This window comes from Alosa sapidissima, chromosome 11, assembly GCF_018492685.1.
Source record: "Alosa sapidissima isolate fAloSap1 chromosome 11, fAloSap1.pri, whole genome shotgun sequence".
Classification (NCBI taxonomy): domain Eukaryota; kingdom Metazoa; phylum Chordata; class Actinopteri; order Clupeiformes; family Clupeidae; genus Alosa; species Alosa sapidissima.
Genome location: NC_055967.1, coordinates 32,435,210 through 32,455,289, shown reverse-complemented (window position 1 = coordinate 32,455,289; position 20,080 = coordinate 32,435,210). Strand labels below are relative to the sequence as shown.

Below are 20,080 nucleotides of genomic sequence, written 5' to 3'. Positions count from 1 at the left end.
TGATCGAACGTAAAATGCTGTCACGTCAGAGCGGCCAAAGTGACCAAAGCTTCCCTGGACTTTTTTGACAAGCGTCCTTGACAGGGCGACCAGAGCTTCTTTGGAAGCTCAAGTCGGCGGCGGTGTGTGCATATAGTAATACGGCGGTGACGCGCAGAAGCGCACAGGTCGTCAGTATGACAAGGGAGTGATATGTCAAATAACACAGGCATGTGATCCGAGAAAACAGCATCACATATTTCATTATTAAACACAGGCAGACCACACAATAAAACAAGATCAAGCGTATGCCCATGTTCTTGGGTAGAGCTGGTCACAAATTGTGTACATGATTGAATGAGTCAATGAGGTTTAAAAAGTCTTTAACCAGTGGCTTGGACGGGCAACAGACGTGAATATTGAAGTCTCCAACAGTTAAAACTCTATCGTATTTAGTTAAAATCCAGGCCAGTAAAAGTGAGAAGTCATTTATAAAGTCTTTATTGTATTTCGGTGGGCGATATATCACGGCACATAAGACCAGCTGGGGAGGATCCACTACAAATACATTTATCTCAAAACTTGAGTAGTGGGCCCCCGATAGTTGTTTGCATTTTTAAAAAAAATTTGAACACAGTAGCTACGCCTCCTCCATGTCCAGTAGGCTAGTCCTTGGGGAACTGAAATATGTACAATCGAGCGGGAGTTCTAAAAAGGGGCTAGACTCACCAACATTAAGCCAGGTCTCAGTGACAAACAACACATCTAGTCCATGCGTTTTGAAGAAGTCAGTCAGGATAAATTACTTGTTTGTAAGAGATCTTGCATGTACTGGGGTGATCCTAGTTGAGGCCGGGCCACTTTCATTCCGGGGTGCCCAACCTAGTGGCCGTAGGTAAAATATAGTTTGTAGACCCTGAAGAATGCTATTAAAATTGTCTCCTTAATTCCAAATGGAGACACAGTTGACCGAGTAGATTCCAGTGTAGTTAAGAGCAGGTAAAACTTGAGGCTGGCTTGCGAAAGAATAGTTCTTTATTCTGGATGTAACAACAGAGTTCTGGTAACCCTGTTGTACGCACAGCACAGCACAATGTTGCAAGGTGAAGCCAAGGTAAGAAACTGAAGCAAAGATCTGGGAAACTCCTGGCTAATTATAATACCAGAATATACATTCACGTCTGGGGTCAAATTGGAGGGGGGAAACAGACAGTGATATAGCCTTATTGAATTAAGACGTCTTGTGGGGGAACAATTAGTTAGGTACACCATTTGCTATTGTAAGGTGACAACATTCTGTCTGCTTACAATAAACATCCTGTCCTCGCAGTTTCTGCAGTATTAAACAAAGAACCAAAAGAATGACATACAGAAAACCACTAAAATCTAACAACCCTAAAAACCAACTGTCCACGTATGTGGACGTTGCACAACAGAGTACACGTAAATTACCAAAAATCTGATTTTGTAAGTAGGAAGTTTTTTTATTGTTCAAATATGAATTGAACTACTTTAAATTACAAAGAAACAAACATTTGGTAAACATAAATTTATGTGAACTGCCTATTTATGAGAACATTACAGAAATATATAGAGACCAATGAATGGTGTGCATGTTTTGCAAAGAGAATTCCGGTGTGATATTGACCTAAAGTGTTTTGAAACATGATACCGAGTTTGAATATATGTCTCATAGCTCATCTTGGCTTGTCCCCTGCACTCAGAAATCTGGCGCTAGTTAGCCGATGCTACCAACAATTTTTCGATGGGGGTGCCTCGGGCATCGGCCTAGCCATGCAAATAAATCACTGTTTTACACCATTTACGAGGCTCAAAGTAGCTCCATACTTCATTGGTAGACTTCCGAGGGCCTTGACATTTAAAACGAGACATTGAGAAATTTGAAAAAGCACTGATAGTTTATTTACAAGACAATTTATACAGACAGTACCTTCATAAAGTTTACCGTTCGCCCCCATCTTGAATTTAGTCACGATAAGTCGAGCGACGAGTACGAATGAACAGGTATGATAAGGGACCAGATTCCAAAAATAATTTAGTGGAAATGCATGGATTCCAGTTGCTGCTACTGGAAGCAACTGGAATCCATGCATTTCCATGGAATTATTTTTGGAATCTGACACCCAAATCATCTATAGAACAGTGGAGAATATTCCAGAGGGCAGTGGCAGTGACACGAGTGACAGTGATGAGGATTTTGTTCCAGTACCATCTACCACACAGAGTCAGAACACAGACGAATAATCAGATTCATCAGAGAATTAGAGAGAGACACAGGCAGACAAGAGGTTGAGATGGTGAATGACAGAGGAAGAGGCAGAAGTGGAGGTGTAGGAAAAGGCACAGTGGATTACAGAGTATGGGCTTGTAGGGACAATCTCTATGAGTGCGATCTCCCAGCCTTTACTGGTATGGTCAGTGTGACTGCTGAAGGTGAGGAAGAGCTTTTCTCCAGTCTTTTTCCTGACACCTTAAAGCAGTGGTCCCCAAACTTCGGCCCGCCACCTCATTTTGGGTGGCCCCCCAAAACATGTCCGTAGTATATATCATCCGGCCCGCACGGGAGTACAACATCGTCAAACTAAAACCTCCGCAATTTCCCCCATTCATTCTCTATGGCGAGTCTTAACAGTACACATGTAATACTCTTTTTGTCCACTGGTGGTTGTTTTGGCGCTGTTTTGCGTTTGCCATCGAAAACGGAATGAAATGTAGGCCTACCTGCAAACAATGTAAGAGGCTGACTGCATCAGTGCTCAAAGTATTTTTAAAAATTATCAATTAATTGTTAATAACTAACTAACTTCTATTCAAGTCATATTTCTGGGACTTTCTGGGATAATTATTTCTATTTTTTATTCACTCGTTCAAATGTTCATACAAAGAGTTCACAAAGTTCTCATCAGGTGACTGAAAGTTAGAATGGTGGTCATTTCAGACAACTTCAGCACTTCATAAAATTCTCATAGTTTGAGAACTTTAAATTATTTGTAGGATATTCACAACTTGAGCTGTGTATGCAAAGACACAGAATTCAGAGTTCATACAATTGCAATAGCCTATGACTAAATGTAATAGAATATTCAACTAAGGTAGACTGCTGTTCACAGCACTAAGCTATTTATGGTTACTGATATAGAACTACTCCGAGTCTTTGGCCCTCTCTTGGAGCCAGGCATAGTGAGCTGGCCCTCGGAAGAAAAATTTGGGGACCACTGCCTTAAAGCAACACCAAAGAACTTTCCCTCTGTCGCACGCATGCCATTTGTTTATCCAGCACCGGCAAATAACAACGTCCACATGGAAATGCAAAACAAAGGAAGAGGAACTAACTTACATCTGTGGTATCCACTGCAGATAACATCACCGTCACACGCTGGCTAAGGACAAAACTATATATGAAAAAATATATAATTGAACATGTTTTTAAATGTTAATTTATATTAACTGACATGAACCCTACATGAAACATTACTGTCTAGCCGCGAGAGAGCGCTCTTAAATGCACAAGTCCTGTGCACTTTCAGTCAGAGATTAGTGCTTGCACTAACACACGTACATACCTAAATCATCAAATTATGGCAGGGATTCTATTTATAGCCGGGCCTCAGATTTGGACAAATAAAAGCCAGTATAATTTTGTTTCAGTTTAACTCATAAAAGAGCTCTTCCTAATATTTTATATTGTTGGTTGGTATTGTTGCCAATGAAAAGTCATTGTCCTACACCATGAGTCTCCAACACGTTGCTCTCATTGCTCTTAAGCTAGTCGCATGCCGCCCCTCTGAGTTAGAGGCTGAAGCAGTAACCTACATTTAAACACAATTTTTGCTGCCAGGCATCAGCCTATGAATTTTATAAAAAAGTAAATCATGCATAATTTAAAAAATAACTACATTTAGGCTATCTTAGACCTCTTTGGCTAGGTTTCCCTTGCAGCACAGCACATGAATGAATGAAAGCATGGATACCTTATCTCTCAATAAGTGGATGGCAATCGAAATCCCGACACTATGAAACTTAATAGTAAGCCATTAAATACCCCACAGATTTCAGTGGTCATCAGTCCCGATATTTAGCAATATAATCAACAGTACAAACGTAGCCTAAATTAAATCTCAAATTGAACATCTGCTTTTGATAGCCATGCCGCTCCAAACGAAAAGTAGGCCTATGTCTCACAATAAAACGCAAGAAATAAAGGACTATATAGCTGACTCAATACAAGCCATGGCCAAATAAAGGTGCTGTGCTTTGCGCAGCCTAAATTTGAGGATTTACGAGTCTCCTAAACATTCCTCACCCGTTATCTAGACATGCATGAAAACATTTGAAAACAAAACGCACTGCCATGTAATATTTGATCGCTGTTTTGCTACTAATTATCTTTCACGTAAGGAATACGCACAGAAAGTGAAGTAGTCGCACCTGACTATAAGTCGCAGGACCAGCCAAACTATGAAAAAAAGTGCAACTTATAGTCCAGAAAATACGGTATTTCGTTTTATATGAGATATGCACTGATATCTAGTCCGTTTGTCCGGGAAAATAGATTATGTAACTATCAGAGCTCCCCTGCGCTCTAGGTTGAAACCCAGGGGTGGCGTAGTCTCTCTCACTCTCTCTCCTTACAGAGGGTGCCACACAGATACCTCGATCTCTAGCTCGTATATGCACTTAGGGCGCGTGGAAAGCCCACCACAACCGATGAGAACGATATTGCTGGGAACTGGTTGTGGACAGGGGAGAACACCAGAAGTTCTTAACCGCGTTTCACCCTCCTCACTCAGCGTACATGACATGGATCCTGAATCCAACATGCCCTTCAACGAAACAAGGCAGCTGACTACAACTGGAGTGTAAAAGAGGTCACTGGCGTCCTCAAGCCGCTGTGAATTGAGGTAAATGGCTGTAGTGTTGGCTGGCAAAAGAGTGCAACTATTTACATAAACAGATTCAAATGGTGGAATATCCCTTTAAAGCGCAAACTGTCGCGGGAGCTGAAAATGGCACATTGCGTTTTTCGTGTCATGTACTGTATAATGCATTCATGGGAGGATCCAGGGGAAAGTGGGAATTTAGCGTAAAGAGATGGAAGGAGAAGCGTAAAGAGCACCTAGTTATGTATTCTGCGGTATGTACAGTACAAAGACTGCTTGTGAAAGCGCACGTCTATTCTGTGCCTAAGTACTTCCACCTTGTAAAAGCAGGTGTTAATCCAAATTGCAGTTCAATGCGTCAATAAGAGAACCTTTCAAAGAAAACAGAATCGCTATTTAGAGCACCAGTTTTATATTGTACTATCAAAAGCAACCTTAACATTCGTTGGCCTTTCGAATGTCTTACTTTCACTTTCACGTCATTCACTTAAACTTTTTTACTTACTAGATTTGACCAATCTTCCATAGCCTATGTGCACAAGTAGTTTGAGTAGAACTACTGATCTTCATTATCTCCCTGCTTGTTGCCATCTTATCATGTATGGTATTATTTCATGATCGCTAAACGTTTGATTCTTTTAATGTTGTCATCAGTTAACTTCATTCACCTGCGCTTGTATGTAGGCTCTGCTGTTCAGTTGTGGACATTCATAAATTGCGGTAAGGGGCGGAGAAAGGCACAGTTTTGGGCAGCCGTGGCCCACTGGTTAGCACTTCGGACTTGTAACCGGAGGATTGCCGGTTCGAACCCCGACCAGTAGGCACGGCTGAAGTGCCCTTGAGCAAGGCACCTAACCCCTCACTGCTCCCTGAGCGCGCTGTTGTTGCAGGCAGCTCACTGCACCGGGATTAGTGTGTGCTTCACCTCACTGTGTGTGTGCTGTGTGTGTTTTACTAATTCACGGATTGGGATAAATGCAGAGACCAAATTTCCCTCACGGGATCAAAAGACTATATATACTTATACTTACTTATACATAGAACCAAGTCAGCTAAAACGAAAAAAAAAAAAAAAAAAAAAATTGGTGCATGTACAGAGCATTGCACAAAATTCAAGGTCAGCTTGGACAGATAGCCTACGTCTCTGCAAATGGTGCTTGATGGGGACCCAGTTCTTATAGCATAAGATATCTTATACCACTGAGTTTCATCATAAAGTGCAAAGTACATGGTACCCTACAACCTTAAAGGAACACGCCACCCAATGTCAGTAGTACAGTAATATATGTTCTTGATGGATGGCGGATGGATGATAAGTTTTGCTATGCAGTTATGGTTGAAATAATAGCCCATCAGTGCATCTCTAGTGTGTGTGTGTGCCTCTCTCTCACTCAGAGGGGAGGGGGAGGCTGAGGGGTCGATCAAGCATGGATTCTATACTCTGTGGTGGATAGGATCTACAATTAGGTGTTAATTAATATTACTACGCTAGGTCGAAGTACTCCCAAGTGCTATTGCGCCAAACATTGTAGTTCTCCTGTTTATTCGCTTGGAAAATCATCACGTTTCATGTTGTTTGACCGTAGACATTTTAATCAACTACTCGTGTAACTGTATTTAAGTCGGGAAAACGTGGATGTTTTTTATTACTTCTACGTCTGAGCCCGCTAGCATAGCAACATGCTAACACATTCACGCCGCGCACCAGAGCGCTTGAGTGCACGTACCGACACGGGAGAGGTATGACTCAACTCAAGTTAAGGTAAGAACATATATTACTACTGACATTGGGTGGCGTGTTCCTTTAATAGGACAATGATGACACTGCAGAGTAACCTAACGTTGATGATAAACCTCCATAACATCAAACATTAATTTAACAACAGCTGTGTAGTAGGGGTGTAGCCGGTAATTATGCTTCCCTGAATTCCCCCATCTTTCCCACAGGTTCTGTGCATGTTTATACTGTTATACTGTTTTAGACTTGATTTAGATTTAGTGTTATTTAGTATAATTTGTATTTTAGTATATTCTTCTTGGGGATTAGTGTGTGCTTCACCTTACTGTGTGCTGTGTGTGTTTCACTAATTCACGGATTGGGATAAATGCAGAGACCAAATTTCCCTCACAGGATCAAACAAGTATATATACTTATACTTATTGTTCAGGTGAACACCCAGGTACTTATAAGATGCCACCCTCTCAATCTCATTTCCCTGAATGCTCACTGGTGCTGATGGGGGATGACCCTTTCTACCAGAAATCCACCAACAGTTCTTTGGTCTTGACCGCATTGAGTTGGAGATGGTTCCTCAGGCAAAAAATCCTGTATGAGATCTCTGTAATCATTCTCATCATCCTCATCCTTGATGAGGCCCACGATCACAGTCATCAGTGAACTTCTGCAGGTAACACTGGGGGAGTTGTATTTGAAGTCTGCGGTGTAAACAGTAAAAAGAAACGGAGCCAAGACCGTTCCCTGTGGCGCCCCAGTACTAGAGACAACAGTGTCTGACACACAGTCCTTTGTCCTCACAGTTGGTAGTCCAAAATCCAGTGTGTCAGGCCTTATGGTATTGAAAGCACTGGAGAAATCAAAAAACATGATTCTCACAGTGCTCCCAGGCTTGTCCAGGTGAGAAAAAGATTGGTGCAGGAGGTGGATGAGAGCATCCTCGACTCCAATGCCAGGCTGGTAAGCAAACTGCAGTGAGTCTAAAGTTGCTTTCACCATGAGGCGGAGCTGGGCAAGGACCAGCCTCTCAAGGGTCTTCATGAGGTGAGATGTCAGTAAAACTAGTCTATAGTGGTTAAGTTCTTTGGGATGTGGGATTTTTGGCACTGGAACTACACATGATGTCTTCCAGAGCTGCAGCACTTTCCCCAGTTCCAGGCTCATGTTGAATAGGTGCCCCACTATCCTACCCAGTTGATCCGCACAGGTCTTTAGGAGCCTGGGGCTAATTCCATTCGGGGCCACCACCTTTCCACACCTTAATCCTGCTGAGCTCCTTCGCTACCTGTCCTGGTGTGCAAGACCAAGTGGAGCTGGAAAGTTCCATATTGGGGGCTATCAGTAAGAGGTAGAGGGGGCAATGCAATAATAATAATAACTTGGACTTATATAGCGCTTTTCATGGTACCCAAGGTCGCTTAACAATGGGGGGGGGGGGGGGGGGGGTTAGGGGTCAAAGGACTTGGTGAAAATAAATGTTTTGAGGTGCTTTTTGAACATGGGCAGGGACTGGGCAGAGCGGACATGGAGTGGTAGACTGTTCCAGAGTGTGGGAGCGTTGGCAGAGAAAGCCTTGCCCCCAAAAGTCCGCAACCTGGTGCGGGGGGTGGCCAGCAGGTCCTTGTCAGAGGACCGCAGGGAGCGTGACTGAGTGTAGGGGTGGAGGAGATCTGTGAGGTATTGTGGAGAGTCCATGGAGAGATTTGTAGGTGAGCAGGAGGATCTTGTAGGCGATGCGTGACTTGACTGGCAACCAGTGGAGCTGTTGGAGAATGGGAGTGATATGCTGCCAGGGCTTTGTGTGGGTTAAAACCCTGGCAGCTGAGTTCTGGACATACTGGAGTCTGCTAAGGGCCTTGGTGGGCAGTCCAGACAGGACACCATTGCAGTAGTCCAAACGGGAGGTGATGAAGGCATGGATGAGTGTCTCAGTTACTGAAGGTGTGAGTGAAGGCCGGAGTCGTGAGATGCTTCTGAGGTGGTAGAAGACAGACTTGGTGACATTGTTGATGTGAGACCGGAAGGAGAGAGTAGAGTCCAGAATAACACCCAGGTTGCGCACCTCAGTAGATGGGGAAATGGAGCAGCCATCCACAACCAGGGCCAGGTCTCCAATTTTCCTGAGCAGTGGTGCAGGGGCCACCACCATGAGCTTATTACTTATTATTGTTGAGTTTGAGTAGGTTTGTGGTCATCCATGATTTGAGTTCCTGCAGACAGTTGACAAGTTGTATGGGTGGGAGATGGGAGGAGGGGTTTGTGCTGAGTGTCATCGGCATGGCAGTGGAAGTTGAGTCCATGTTTACGGATAATGTGACCCAGGGGTAACATGTAGATGGTGAACAGCAGAGAACCAAGCACAGAGCCCTGGGGCACGCCATGGCTGATGAGTGCTGGATCAGAGTTGGAGCCATTAAGGGTCATGAACTGTTTCCGGCCTGTAAGGTAGGACCGGAACCAGGACAGTACTGTGCCACTGAGGCCGATGAGCTCAGAGAGGCGACGGAGGAGGATGGTGTGGGAAACTGTATCAAAAGCTGCAGAAGGAAATGCAGGGGGCCGTCTGGGGAATAGCTGCCTGTATGTGGGAGGGGGTGGAAGATGAAGTAGTAGAGAACATGAGAGGCTGCTCAAATCTGTTAAAAAAACATATTGAAGTCATTTGCCCACTTCTGCCCCCCCCATGTCCAAGGAGACTGCCTTGCCGTGCCCTGACATGGTTTTGAGGCCCTTCCAAACTCCACTGATGTTCTCCTGTAGGAGCTGCTCCTCCATCTTCTTCCTAGTTGTTCTTCCCCTGTCGTATCTCCCTCCTCAATTCTCTCTGCACAGTTCTGAGCTCATCCTTATTTCCTGTCCTAAAGGCCCTCTTTTTTTCTTCAAGGAGAGCATTAAAGTGCAAGCTCAGTGTAAACTGACCCATTGTCCTGTTGTTCAAGCTCATCGCATGCAGCCCATAGGAAAAAGAATGAGATAGTTTGGGACAACATGGGCCAGGTTTATAAAAAGGCAATGCAGCGTTTAAATCTAATTAGGAAGTTGAACTCATATGGGGTCAGCAAGGAAATTTTAGAGACTGTGTATAGGAGCTGTGCGAGTGTGCTGACATTTGATATGTATACTTGGTTTGGAAACCTGGGGGTTAAGAATAGAAACAAGCTATCCAGAATTGGGCAGTAAGCTGGGCAGTAAAATAGTTGGTAAAGGCCAGAGACAATTGGCAGACATATATACTACACACATTAGACGTAAGGCCCAGCACATTGTGTTTGACACAGTGCATCCTCTGTTCCTCAGAATTCAGGAAATTGCCATTAGGAAGGAGGTACTTTTAGGAGTTTGCATCCGTCTCACCTCTCCACTACAATTCCCCATCCCCACAGCTTGGATTTGTCTCCAGCTCACTCATACCATTCCTGAGTTGAGGGGAAACTGACCACACCTTTAGAGTGAGCTACCTGACGCTGTGCATGTTTAAAATAGTGCACACGGGAAGTTGTGCACATTTGGATCAGTGACGAATACAAATCCCATGACCTATTCATCTCTATTATGATTGCATGGTCTTGCAATTGTAAACACATAAAAGTTTATGGGTTCTGTGTAAATTGGTTTTGTATGGCTGCTAATGACTGCTCCATCCTGTTATTAAGTGATGATTCAATAATGGGATAATAAATCTCTTTCCGTGTCCAACGGCTTTCAGAGCTGCTCGTTTTCCTCCATAGTCATTCTACTACTCACTTGTTGCCTCAACCTAATAAAATCCTATTTTTCGTGGAAGCCTGGACGTTACCCTGAGCTTTCCCCCCTTTTTTCTAATAGGACACTGAAGAGAATGATGGGAGGGAAAGAATGTGACGGGATCGGGAATTGACCACATGTTGTATTGACCCGTGGACACTTGGACCCGACTGTGGTACGGACACCCCGCCACCTGCGCCCCAACTCCCTCCACAATCCTTTTCTTTACACTTTTATTGCACAGCTGTGGTGCATCCTTTTCTTTTAACCTTGGATTAAACAGATGTGCACACACCCTGTCTACACGAGATGCTCTGTGCAGACACCACAGAAGGCATTACGTAACACATACAAGTTTACTTATAGTTATTTATTGTGCAAGATTCGTCTTCAGGCAGAGAAATGGACGACTGAGAGAGAGCTGACCAGAGTCACTCTAAGCATTCAAGTCTTCAACAGGACGTCTCCACACAAACACACATACATACATCCCCCACATACAGTCTATGGACAGCAATGCACATGCACAGAGAAAGACACTAGAAGCTGAAGCTTAAAAAAAAAAAAAAAAAAACCTTGGTGTGAATAAAATCAGTTTCAAACTGATTCTGTGGCACCTACACTAAAAGACACAATAAAAAAAACAAATCCAGCATTTATACACAATTTGAAGGATGTCAGTAGTACAGCAGACCTGTGCTTGCATGCATGTCTGGGGTTATATGGAGGTGAGATATCAGTCGAAGGGGATGGTCAGAGAAAATGGTGTGTGTGAGAGGACAGTGAACAATATGGCTTCTTCAAAAATATGTGTGGTTCATTTTGAGATGACTGGCTGGCACACACAGGCCAGGGTTGTTACTGGTCAGTGGGTTACAATATGTAGTATAGTGGGCTACATAGTGACCCCTCCCACCACCACCACATTAGGACTACTGGCACTGTGCTAAACTGTACCATTTCAGACTCACACACTGACACAGACAGACAGTTCATCAAGTACCTTTCAACCCCCCCAGAAAAACACAGAGTACTTAAGCCCCTCACAGCTGAGACTGACAAGCCCCTACAGCTGAGAGAGTGTGCGGGCATTGAAAACACTGCTCAAGGAAAGGAGGGCTCTTCACCATCAAAACACCCTCACCACCCACCGAGATCCCACAAGCTTCTAGAGCCTCAGAAGGATTCTCATCCTGACAAGAGGCATGTCGGAGCCGGTTCTGTCCCCTCACAGCAGGGGTCTGGACTGCTCAAAGACGGCTCTTCACCTTGACGGCAGGGTCACCCCTGACACACACATACAGACACACACACACAGCCCTGCTGCTGTGGGCAGAAAGGCCACACACACACACACACAACCCTGGTGCTGTGAGCAAAGGGGTTGCACAAGTGTGGTAATGTGGCTGGACACAAGTGACCCGGTGTGTGCTTGGCTCTTTGGGAGGCGGCCACTGCAGGGAAACTCATGACCTTTCCAAGCGCAGTTTGGCCCCTGGAAGGAAACTTGATGAATAGATTCAGACGCTAGAGCTTTGTCTTGATTGTCCGTGAGCAACACGCTAGCTAAACAAATCATAATTGCATTCAAACAACAAAGGCTAGACAGACTTACTTTGGCCAAAGCATATCCTGTTGCAGACACACACGTCTGTACATCCATTCACACACACGTCTGTACATCCATTCACACACACACACACCTCTTCCGACACCCTAGCTGCCTCTTCCAGTGGAATGTACATTTTGAGAAAAAAACAAGCAGGTCCTCAGCATGCAGAAACAAAGGAACCCAGAGCGAGTGTGTGCGGGTGAGTTTATGCGGGCGTGTCTTCATTGGATTGTGTATTAGCAGTCTGTGGTTGTGTAGAAGATGCCTCCAGTTCTGTTTCTCGGGTGAAGATGACCGCATCACCACTGACGTTGATCAGACACTGCGCCTGAAGAAAACAAGAGCACACACACACACAATTACAGTGTATTTAATTTATCTATGCAGCACTTATAACACTGAATTTTATCCCTGGCCGCTAAACAAAGCCTAGAGCCTGATCCCTGGTCTGGAGCAAGAAGGCATATTCCCTTCTAACAGGAAGACACCTTGAGCAGAACCCAGATCATTAGAGGTGTGTGTGTATGTGTGGCCTGCTGGCCATTCTGGTGCCCTAAGCAGAATTGCTTTGTGGTGCCACCATCATGATTGTGATAACGGCCCCCGAGGAGTCCTGTTATACGGAATTAATGGACAAGGGGGAGGCAAAAAACTTTCCTCCGCCCGAGTCCATTAATTTCGTATAACAGCACATCTCGAAGGCAATAGTCGGTTGCCACTATAGGCAATAGTCATGCCTTTACAGTATAGCACTATAGGCAATAGTCATGCCTTTACAGTATAGCACTATAGGCAATAGTCATGCCTTTACAGTATAGCGCGCAAAAGAAACAAGCGGTTCCGTTTAAAAAGAAGCCGACTTGTTCAGTTTGTTGTACAACTTTCTTTGGCCCTGACAGTGATAGCGGTGGACAGTTGTTTACAGTTGATTCCATTGTTGCAAAGCCTGCTTCCAGGCTCAACCGTCGTCCTACTATGGTTGTTATAGTTACCATTCATAAGCATTGATATGGAACGGTGATTAATCTGGGTGATACATTGTTATAACATTTAAATTTAACATTTAAACAATGATAACGTAATAGGCCTGTATTATTAATAAATTAATTCATTTAAATGTACATTTATTAAGAAATGCTGCTAATTTTATGCTGTTTAACTTATTTATAAATGACGCACTGTCACTTTAAGGGCATAGAGTCCACACGGTTCTCATCATTGCCTTTTGCCAGCTCTTGTTCAGTAGCCTAGGCTAATCCACAAAATCGAGCATTGTTTGTTTATGCCACATTTATAGCACGATATTAACAAGGATATGCATAATATTAAGTTGTTTTAAGCAGCCTCCATTGCTTTGGAATGTAATGACATGAGGCAAGCTCAACATTTTCTGTTTGCAATTAAAAGTGAATTATGAGCCTTGATGTATTTGTTCATTTTCCAAATTACAGTGAGAGCAGCCTATGTTAAAAGAGCCCGGATTTCCTTTTAAAAGCCCCCCCCCCCCCCGCCCGCCCAGTCTCGTGCGCTATCAAGGGAAGGTGTATTCCCAATGAAATGGAGTACGTTCAAGTTAGATCGGCTGCATGGTGGAGATTGAAAGTACCCAAGATTTATCATCCTTGCACGAAACATGCTGTTGGTGCATTTTGACAGTAAACGTTCTTGAGAAAAAGTGAAAAGCAGTTTATTTTGCAGTAAAGCTATTTATATTTATTTACTATATTTTGGTGCCCCCTCTATCCCTTAGTGCCCTACACACAGTGTGTGTGTGTGTGAGTATACATACATTTCTAAAACGGATAGTTCCGGTCCTTAAATATGACTGGCTGAATCGCGTTTGATGCCGTTGTATAATCCAGTACAACCCCACACGTTGATCGCATTTCATTCTACATTACTGCGCTACCACAACTGCCGGAAGAATTATTATCTATGAATAAATCGTTACATTTTTCATTGCTGTGCCTTTATTTTTATGACATTTTTCTTTATTTGTATAGCCATGTACACTACAGTATATGTAGTAGCCATGTAGTAACCGTTTAAGAACCGTTGTTCTTGTTGTGCCTGTTTTGTGGCTGTCATACTTTTAAATGGCTTTGCAAGAAAGAAAGAACCTCTCCAAATACTTCACATACTTCACTTTTCCCGGAGGAGTGTCTTTATTATTTTCAATTCTCCTGTCTCAAGCTTCTCTACAGTCTCCAGTTCATCCTCCTATCACACAGGTAGCCTATGTGGCAACTTCATCCTCCCATCACACAGGTAGCCTATGTGGCAACTTCATCCTCCCATCACACAGGTAGCCTATGTGGCAAGTCCACCCTCCTATCACACACAGGGCATGACGGTGTTTCTTTTACTCAGAGGCGATTCTAGAGTCTGTGGGGGCCCCAAGCAAAAAGGGGGCCCTACCGGTGTGTGTGTTAAGTGTTATCACCATTATGTTATACAGTGGCGATTGCTGCTCTTTGGGACAGGGGAAGCTCTGATAAAAATGGTAAATTATTAAATTAATATTATTAAGGTGCTATATTGTTCTTTGAAGGAAAAAATTATCCCAAACAGTAGGCATGGCAGACATGGCATAATGTAGCCTACACCGTACTACCTAACTTAGCCTAAATACACATCTGGAACAAAAGCAAGTCACAAACTCTGTAACTCCACCTTACGGTTTTATTTACAGTATGCTATTTACAAAGACAAATAGAAACCGACTGTATTGCTCCCAAATTATGAGAATTTGAGCTGCAACTTGCCTTATCTCTCGACTTCATCTGCCAACACTAACGTTAACGCATCCCTGCCTTGAACTTGAACCACTTCCTGTCGGATCGCGACATATGCTGTCAATCAAAAAGAGTCCGGCCTCTATGACTGTTCCTCCAATCATCATACAGAAGCTCGGCGTCCAGGCCATCCCACTGTCCCATTCACTCCCAGAGACGCCGGGCTTCCCTGGAAATGACGATTTTGTGGCGCTTGTCCAATAAACATGTACCTTTTCTGCACTGAGATCAACCCACTCTGTAGTGCCATTGAAAGTCCAGTGAAGCCGAGCGTCTATGGGTTTTTTGCATGTTTTTTTGATGGATCGTGTCGTCACAGCAATGTATTACGGGTGCGAAATCACGATAAATGACCGGCAAAACCTTATTGCTGAACAAACTAGCCATGAAGATGAACATGTTTTCAGCATGTTCTAGTTGGAATAGTAGGCTAGAAGCTAATGTAATAGTGTTATTTGATGCGATTTTCCGTGATATTTTAGAGGAGGCTGAGCTTCCCCTGTAGTCTTAGAGCAAACGCCTCTGATGTTATACCACCATTAGGTTATTATGTTAAATAATAAAAATACAAAAAGCGTATTATAACTCTTGGGTGCCTCTTGGGTGCTCCTTGTTGGTGCCCCCCACCCAATCCCAATCCTCCCCCACCTTTTTTATGCAGCCCTTGCCACTTAATCTACTAAACCCCTTGTATCCTTGTATCCTTGTATCCTTATAAAAATTCTTATATTTTGACATGTATCTCACCACTGCAAGCTGGCAGCTCGACTTGCCTTACATGTGTGTGTAGAGCAGACTGTCCTGAATCTGGCAATATCATTGCCATGGTGGAGGGATTCTCTGGAGCTGAGCAATTTACAGACATATGTGGTGTGCGCCTTACAGAAATGTATGGCATTTTTTTTTTAGTGATGAAAAATTACCTTTCTGCGCTCCATATCTATAACACGAACTGATCTGACCTGACTTGACCCGAGTTTGCCTATTAGCCTGTGTGTGCCTATGGTGTATGCACTCATAATGATTCTCTACAACAACTTTTTACTGCATTGCCATGAACAAAGTAGAGGCAAAAAAGGGGTTTCTTTGTTGAACAAATTGGGATGCAATTTGGTGGAATTTGCTAGGATCTCAAAACCGGATTATGAACATGCTTTGCCATAGAGAAACACACGATAGCATTGGATTATAAACATGCTTTGCCACAAAAACAGACAAAATCGTGGGGTAAGTCCAGCTATATGAAGTTATTATTTTGCTGTCACTTAATCTATTTTATAACCCAGAAGGATGTACTTGGTATCGAATGATGGCTATGTGTCTCCTCTTTCATCTGACATGCGTAGCATATCTATCCGATCACGGGTCCACGAGTAATTCAAACGAGAGTAATGGGTCTGCAGCGTTGGTTTGTGTACATGACGTTATTATTTTGCCGTCACTTTGTCTGTTTTTATAAGCCAGAAGGATCGATATACATGGTACCAATTGATAGCCCTGTGTCTCTTCTTTCCTCTGATAGATGAAACGATGAACGAGAGTAATGGGTGCGCAGGTGAACGCAGAGAAGTATAGACTGTAAATATGATGCAATTTGATTTAATTTCATTATTTTGTTTTTTATTTATTTAAAAAAAAAAATATATATTTTCATACTTGATCGTACAGACAAGTGTGTAGTCTCGTTGGAAAGCCCCACTTCTGCTCTGTCACGCAATATAGGTTTCATCTCGCTGTGATTAACAGTTCCAGAGCAATGTAACAAAGAAGAAAGGGTGTGTTTTTTGACGCACTTTGCGTCAATCGGGTTCTAAAAAAATGAACGAGTATGCTTGGTCCTTACTGTATCGCGATTAACATGTTATGGCTGACAGCCCTAATACAAACATAATGTTAACCATCTCCTTGCTTAACTAGTTGTAACTGTCGCTAGCTAGCTGAAGTTTACTGTTGTATAGATGTAGCAAACCATGTTCAATCTTTCTGCCAATTAACATTAGCCTACTATAACTTCATTGAGTAGGCTAAATGCCCAACTCCGTTGTTGATCCGTCATCACTGCACCCTCGATTGACGTTTAGCACAGTAGCCTAAATATGTGCGAATTCTTTAAACTCTTTTGAACACAGATCCGCTGTTTATAAGGCCATAGAATAGGGCCAGAGAATGTCTAATAAGGGGAGAACCGCCACTCTCGGGAAACTTCTGGTTTCTGAACTGGTTGCAGTTCCAATTCTGGTTCCACATGAGGGCAGGGAATAAGTGCAGAATGAATGGTGGTCTATGGAGCTGTACCTAGGGTTGCAAAGGGGCAGAACATTTCCGGTAAATTTCCGGAAACTTACCATGGGAAGTTAAGCTGGGGAATTTTGGAAATATTCCAAATTGGAAACTTTAATGGAATTAAAGGTAATTATGGGAATTAATTGGAATTTATGGTAATTAACTGTAAATTTTGGGTAATTCATACAAACTGTTTCATATATAAACAAACATTTTGTTTCGTAATAAGCAATTTGATTTGAATGTTTGTATTTTCGCTTAGCTTAGCATACAAAGTTAACTAGCATGCTAGCGGGAATCCCATTCTCTGCCTATTGTTTACTAGCATGCTAAACTAGCAACACTGAACTGCCCAAGATACACCACACCACTCAACAACAAAATCCGATTTGTTGGAACCTTTTTTTCCCATGCACATGAACGCACCATAGGTTTCCTTTATGTCTAGCCTATGCTGATTGCTGTGTGCATGTGACTGACTGATGTGCAGGGTACAAATTCGACTGAAATTGCATTAAATCAGGTTGTTTTAACTAATATTATGCTCTAGATGGGGTTTTGTCCACTACATTTAAGTTCCCTGTTATAGACTAACTTTCCATATTAAAAATTCCCAGTTTATTCCCATTAATTCCCGTTTATTCCCATATATTCCCGTTAATTCCCATGGAAAGTTTCCAACTTTGAAAATTCCCGGAATTTTGCAACCCTAGCTGTACCCCTCAAATCCACTTTTCTCGAGATATAATTTTTTGCCCAGAAATTTGAATGTTGCATGCGAAAGAGGGGGCAGAGAAAATACACACCGATGAGTATTATATTTTTTGAGTCACTTATTTGTTCTAAAAAGCCTTTCAAATGCGTCAATGACGTCATTCATTAGCAGAAAGCTAGTGTGTTGTGGGCAACAATGACCCAACCTGTAAGAAATCGAAAGGACGTAAGTACTCATTCATTCAACTTTTGACCTATAATCCATATTGATCTTGCAGAAACCACAATCCAATCTTCGATTTTTCAACGACAACCAGGTGAGACACATTTAGCCGTCTAGCTCCATAGACCCCCATTGTTTTTGCACTTATTTGTGATCGCCCCTAGCGGAACTGCAGCAGATTGCAGGTACAATGGAGTTAATAGGGAGTGATCCGGCTCTCCGTAAACGGGCTCTGATAGGGCCTACATATTACAGATGTACTGTTTGTACAACAGGACAGGAGCACGCAAAATACATAATTCAATCTCTATGGACGAAATTCTTGCTTGACCCACCAGCCAGGCGCGTCGTTAGACTTGGGCATTCTAGGCTATAGCCCCGGATTCTCTAGGGATAGCCCCGGATCTATGGGCTGTCAACAACAACAACAACAAAAACTCTAATCGTGAATTAAATAAATAGCACCGTAGAAGAGACTTTTGTGTTTTGTGTCCATTGTGTGCATTAACAGCAGCGCAAGAAAATCTGACGTGATCTGGGCAGGTTTAGAATCATTTGTTGCAAAATGTTGCAATTTCAAGTACCTTCTCCTCTACGCTATTATGCATTGCTGTTTCGTGCTTCTACTAACTAGCCTTAGCGAAATAAGTGTACAGAAGGACAAATGGATATTAGAAGTTTCTTTAGAAAAAAAAAGGGCAGAGCAGGGACAAGAAGTGGAAACTCACAGTGTGTCATCATCTCCCGCAACCCAGGAGGACATTTCGATCAGCTCATAGTGAAACGCAGCCCTCAGAGACAACGTTGATCAATGCTGGTCTGATGTTACTAGCTAGCAGGCTACCACTGCACCACTGCATTCCAAGAAACGGTCGAACGTGACCTTCAGCAGCGAGTTGAGCGGAGCAAGCGGCAAAAGTTGAGCAGAGTTGAATGAATGAGGAGTGAGCGATTTTCACAGACGGACTTTGGCTATAATACCCAACATCAAGCTATTCCCCTTCAGCAATCGAGTAATTGTGTCCAAGATTACTTTCAGTGATCATTTGAAATACATAGCGGTAATAAACAAGACTGCAGTTTCAATATATTGTGATTTACTATTGAATCATGGTCACATGTGCAGTAAATATGGTAAACCTGACCTTGTTTGAGGGGGCTTCCAAGCAATGCATGCTGGGCTTGATTTTGACAGAATGGAACTTTTTCTTTGGGCAAAAGTTTGTGATACACAACCCAAATGCATTGCTTTCAAGGCACCCATAGCCCATTAATTGAAGATGATGACGTCCAAATGTTTATCCCGAGACGAACGCTCACACCTGTGCACTTGACAGAGGTGCATGACGATGTTTATTCTACAGGCTATTTTAATGTCATATTTTGGGTGTTGTATGTGGTGCACTTTGGCAGAAGAGACGTTCTCCTTACACGGTCTTTAAACATCAAAATATTCGGAAAGCCGTGACGTGAGTCATTACGATTGGCCTTCCTTTTCATTCTCAAAGTAGGTTAAAATTTCATGTTCATCAGCCCGATTTTCAAAATCTCTCGGGGGAGAAACCCCCGAACCCACAGACAAAAAGGACTCTAACTTCTGGGCTCTAGCCCCGAATGTTTTAAATAGCTAGCGACGCCCCTGCCACCGGCAAACACGCTGAGACTGGGTCGGGGGCCCCCTAGCGGCTTGGGCTCCAAGCAGTTGCCTGCCTCGCCTGTTGACAAGGTGCGCCACTGCTTTTACTGTCGTCCTGGCCGTCGGAATAGCACAAAGGAGTATGTTAAAATATTGGTGGGGACATTTTTGTCATCTCAAAAAATTAATTAGGACTAGTCCCTAGCGTCCCACCCTAAACCTACGCCCATGAAACACATTAATTCCATTCCATTTGTCCAAGTCGCTATAAGGTTTTACGGTAGAGCTAAAATGTAGCCTACCTCATTAGGCTACTCGTTACTCAATGTGTAGGTTAAGCTCTCTATCGTTCTTGGCAGATGTAACCAAATATGAATGTGAAAGACTTGCCTTTCAGGGCACGAACGGTCAAAAGCACAAAGTTTTAGAAATATCCTGGCGTCTATTTACAGACTAGG

At 43.1% G+C, this 20,080-nt stretch overlaps 1 protein-coding gene across 12 annotated transcripts in view; it reads right to left on the bottom strand.

Moving 5' to 3' along the window:
• Positions 1–10,714: 10,714 nt before the first annotated feature.
• c2cd5 (C2 calcium dependent domain containing 5) overlaps positions 10,715–20,080 on the bottom strand; it is a 54,688-nt gene continuing 45,322 nt past the window's right edge. For all 12 annotated transcript variants that reach the window (XM_042109413.1, XM_042109412.1, XM_042109414.1 and 9 more), the window contains one exon: positions 10,715–12,299. In XM_042109413.1, coding sequence (XP_041965347.1) covers positions 12,177–12,299 — 123 coding nt within the window. In that variant the 3' untranslated portion in view covers positions 10,715–12,176. The remainder of the gene's footprint in view (positions 12,300–20,080) is intronic.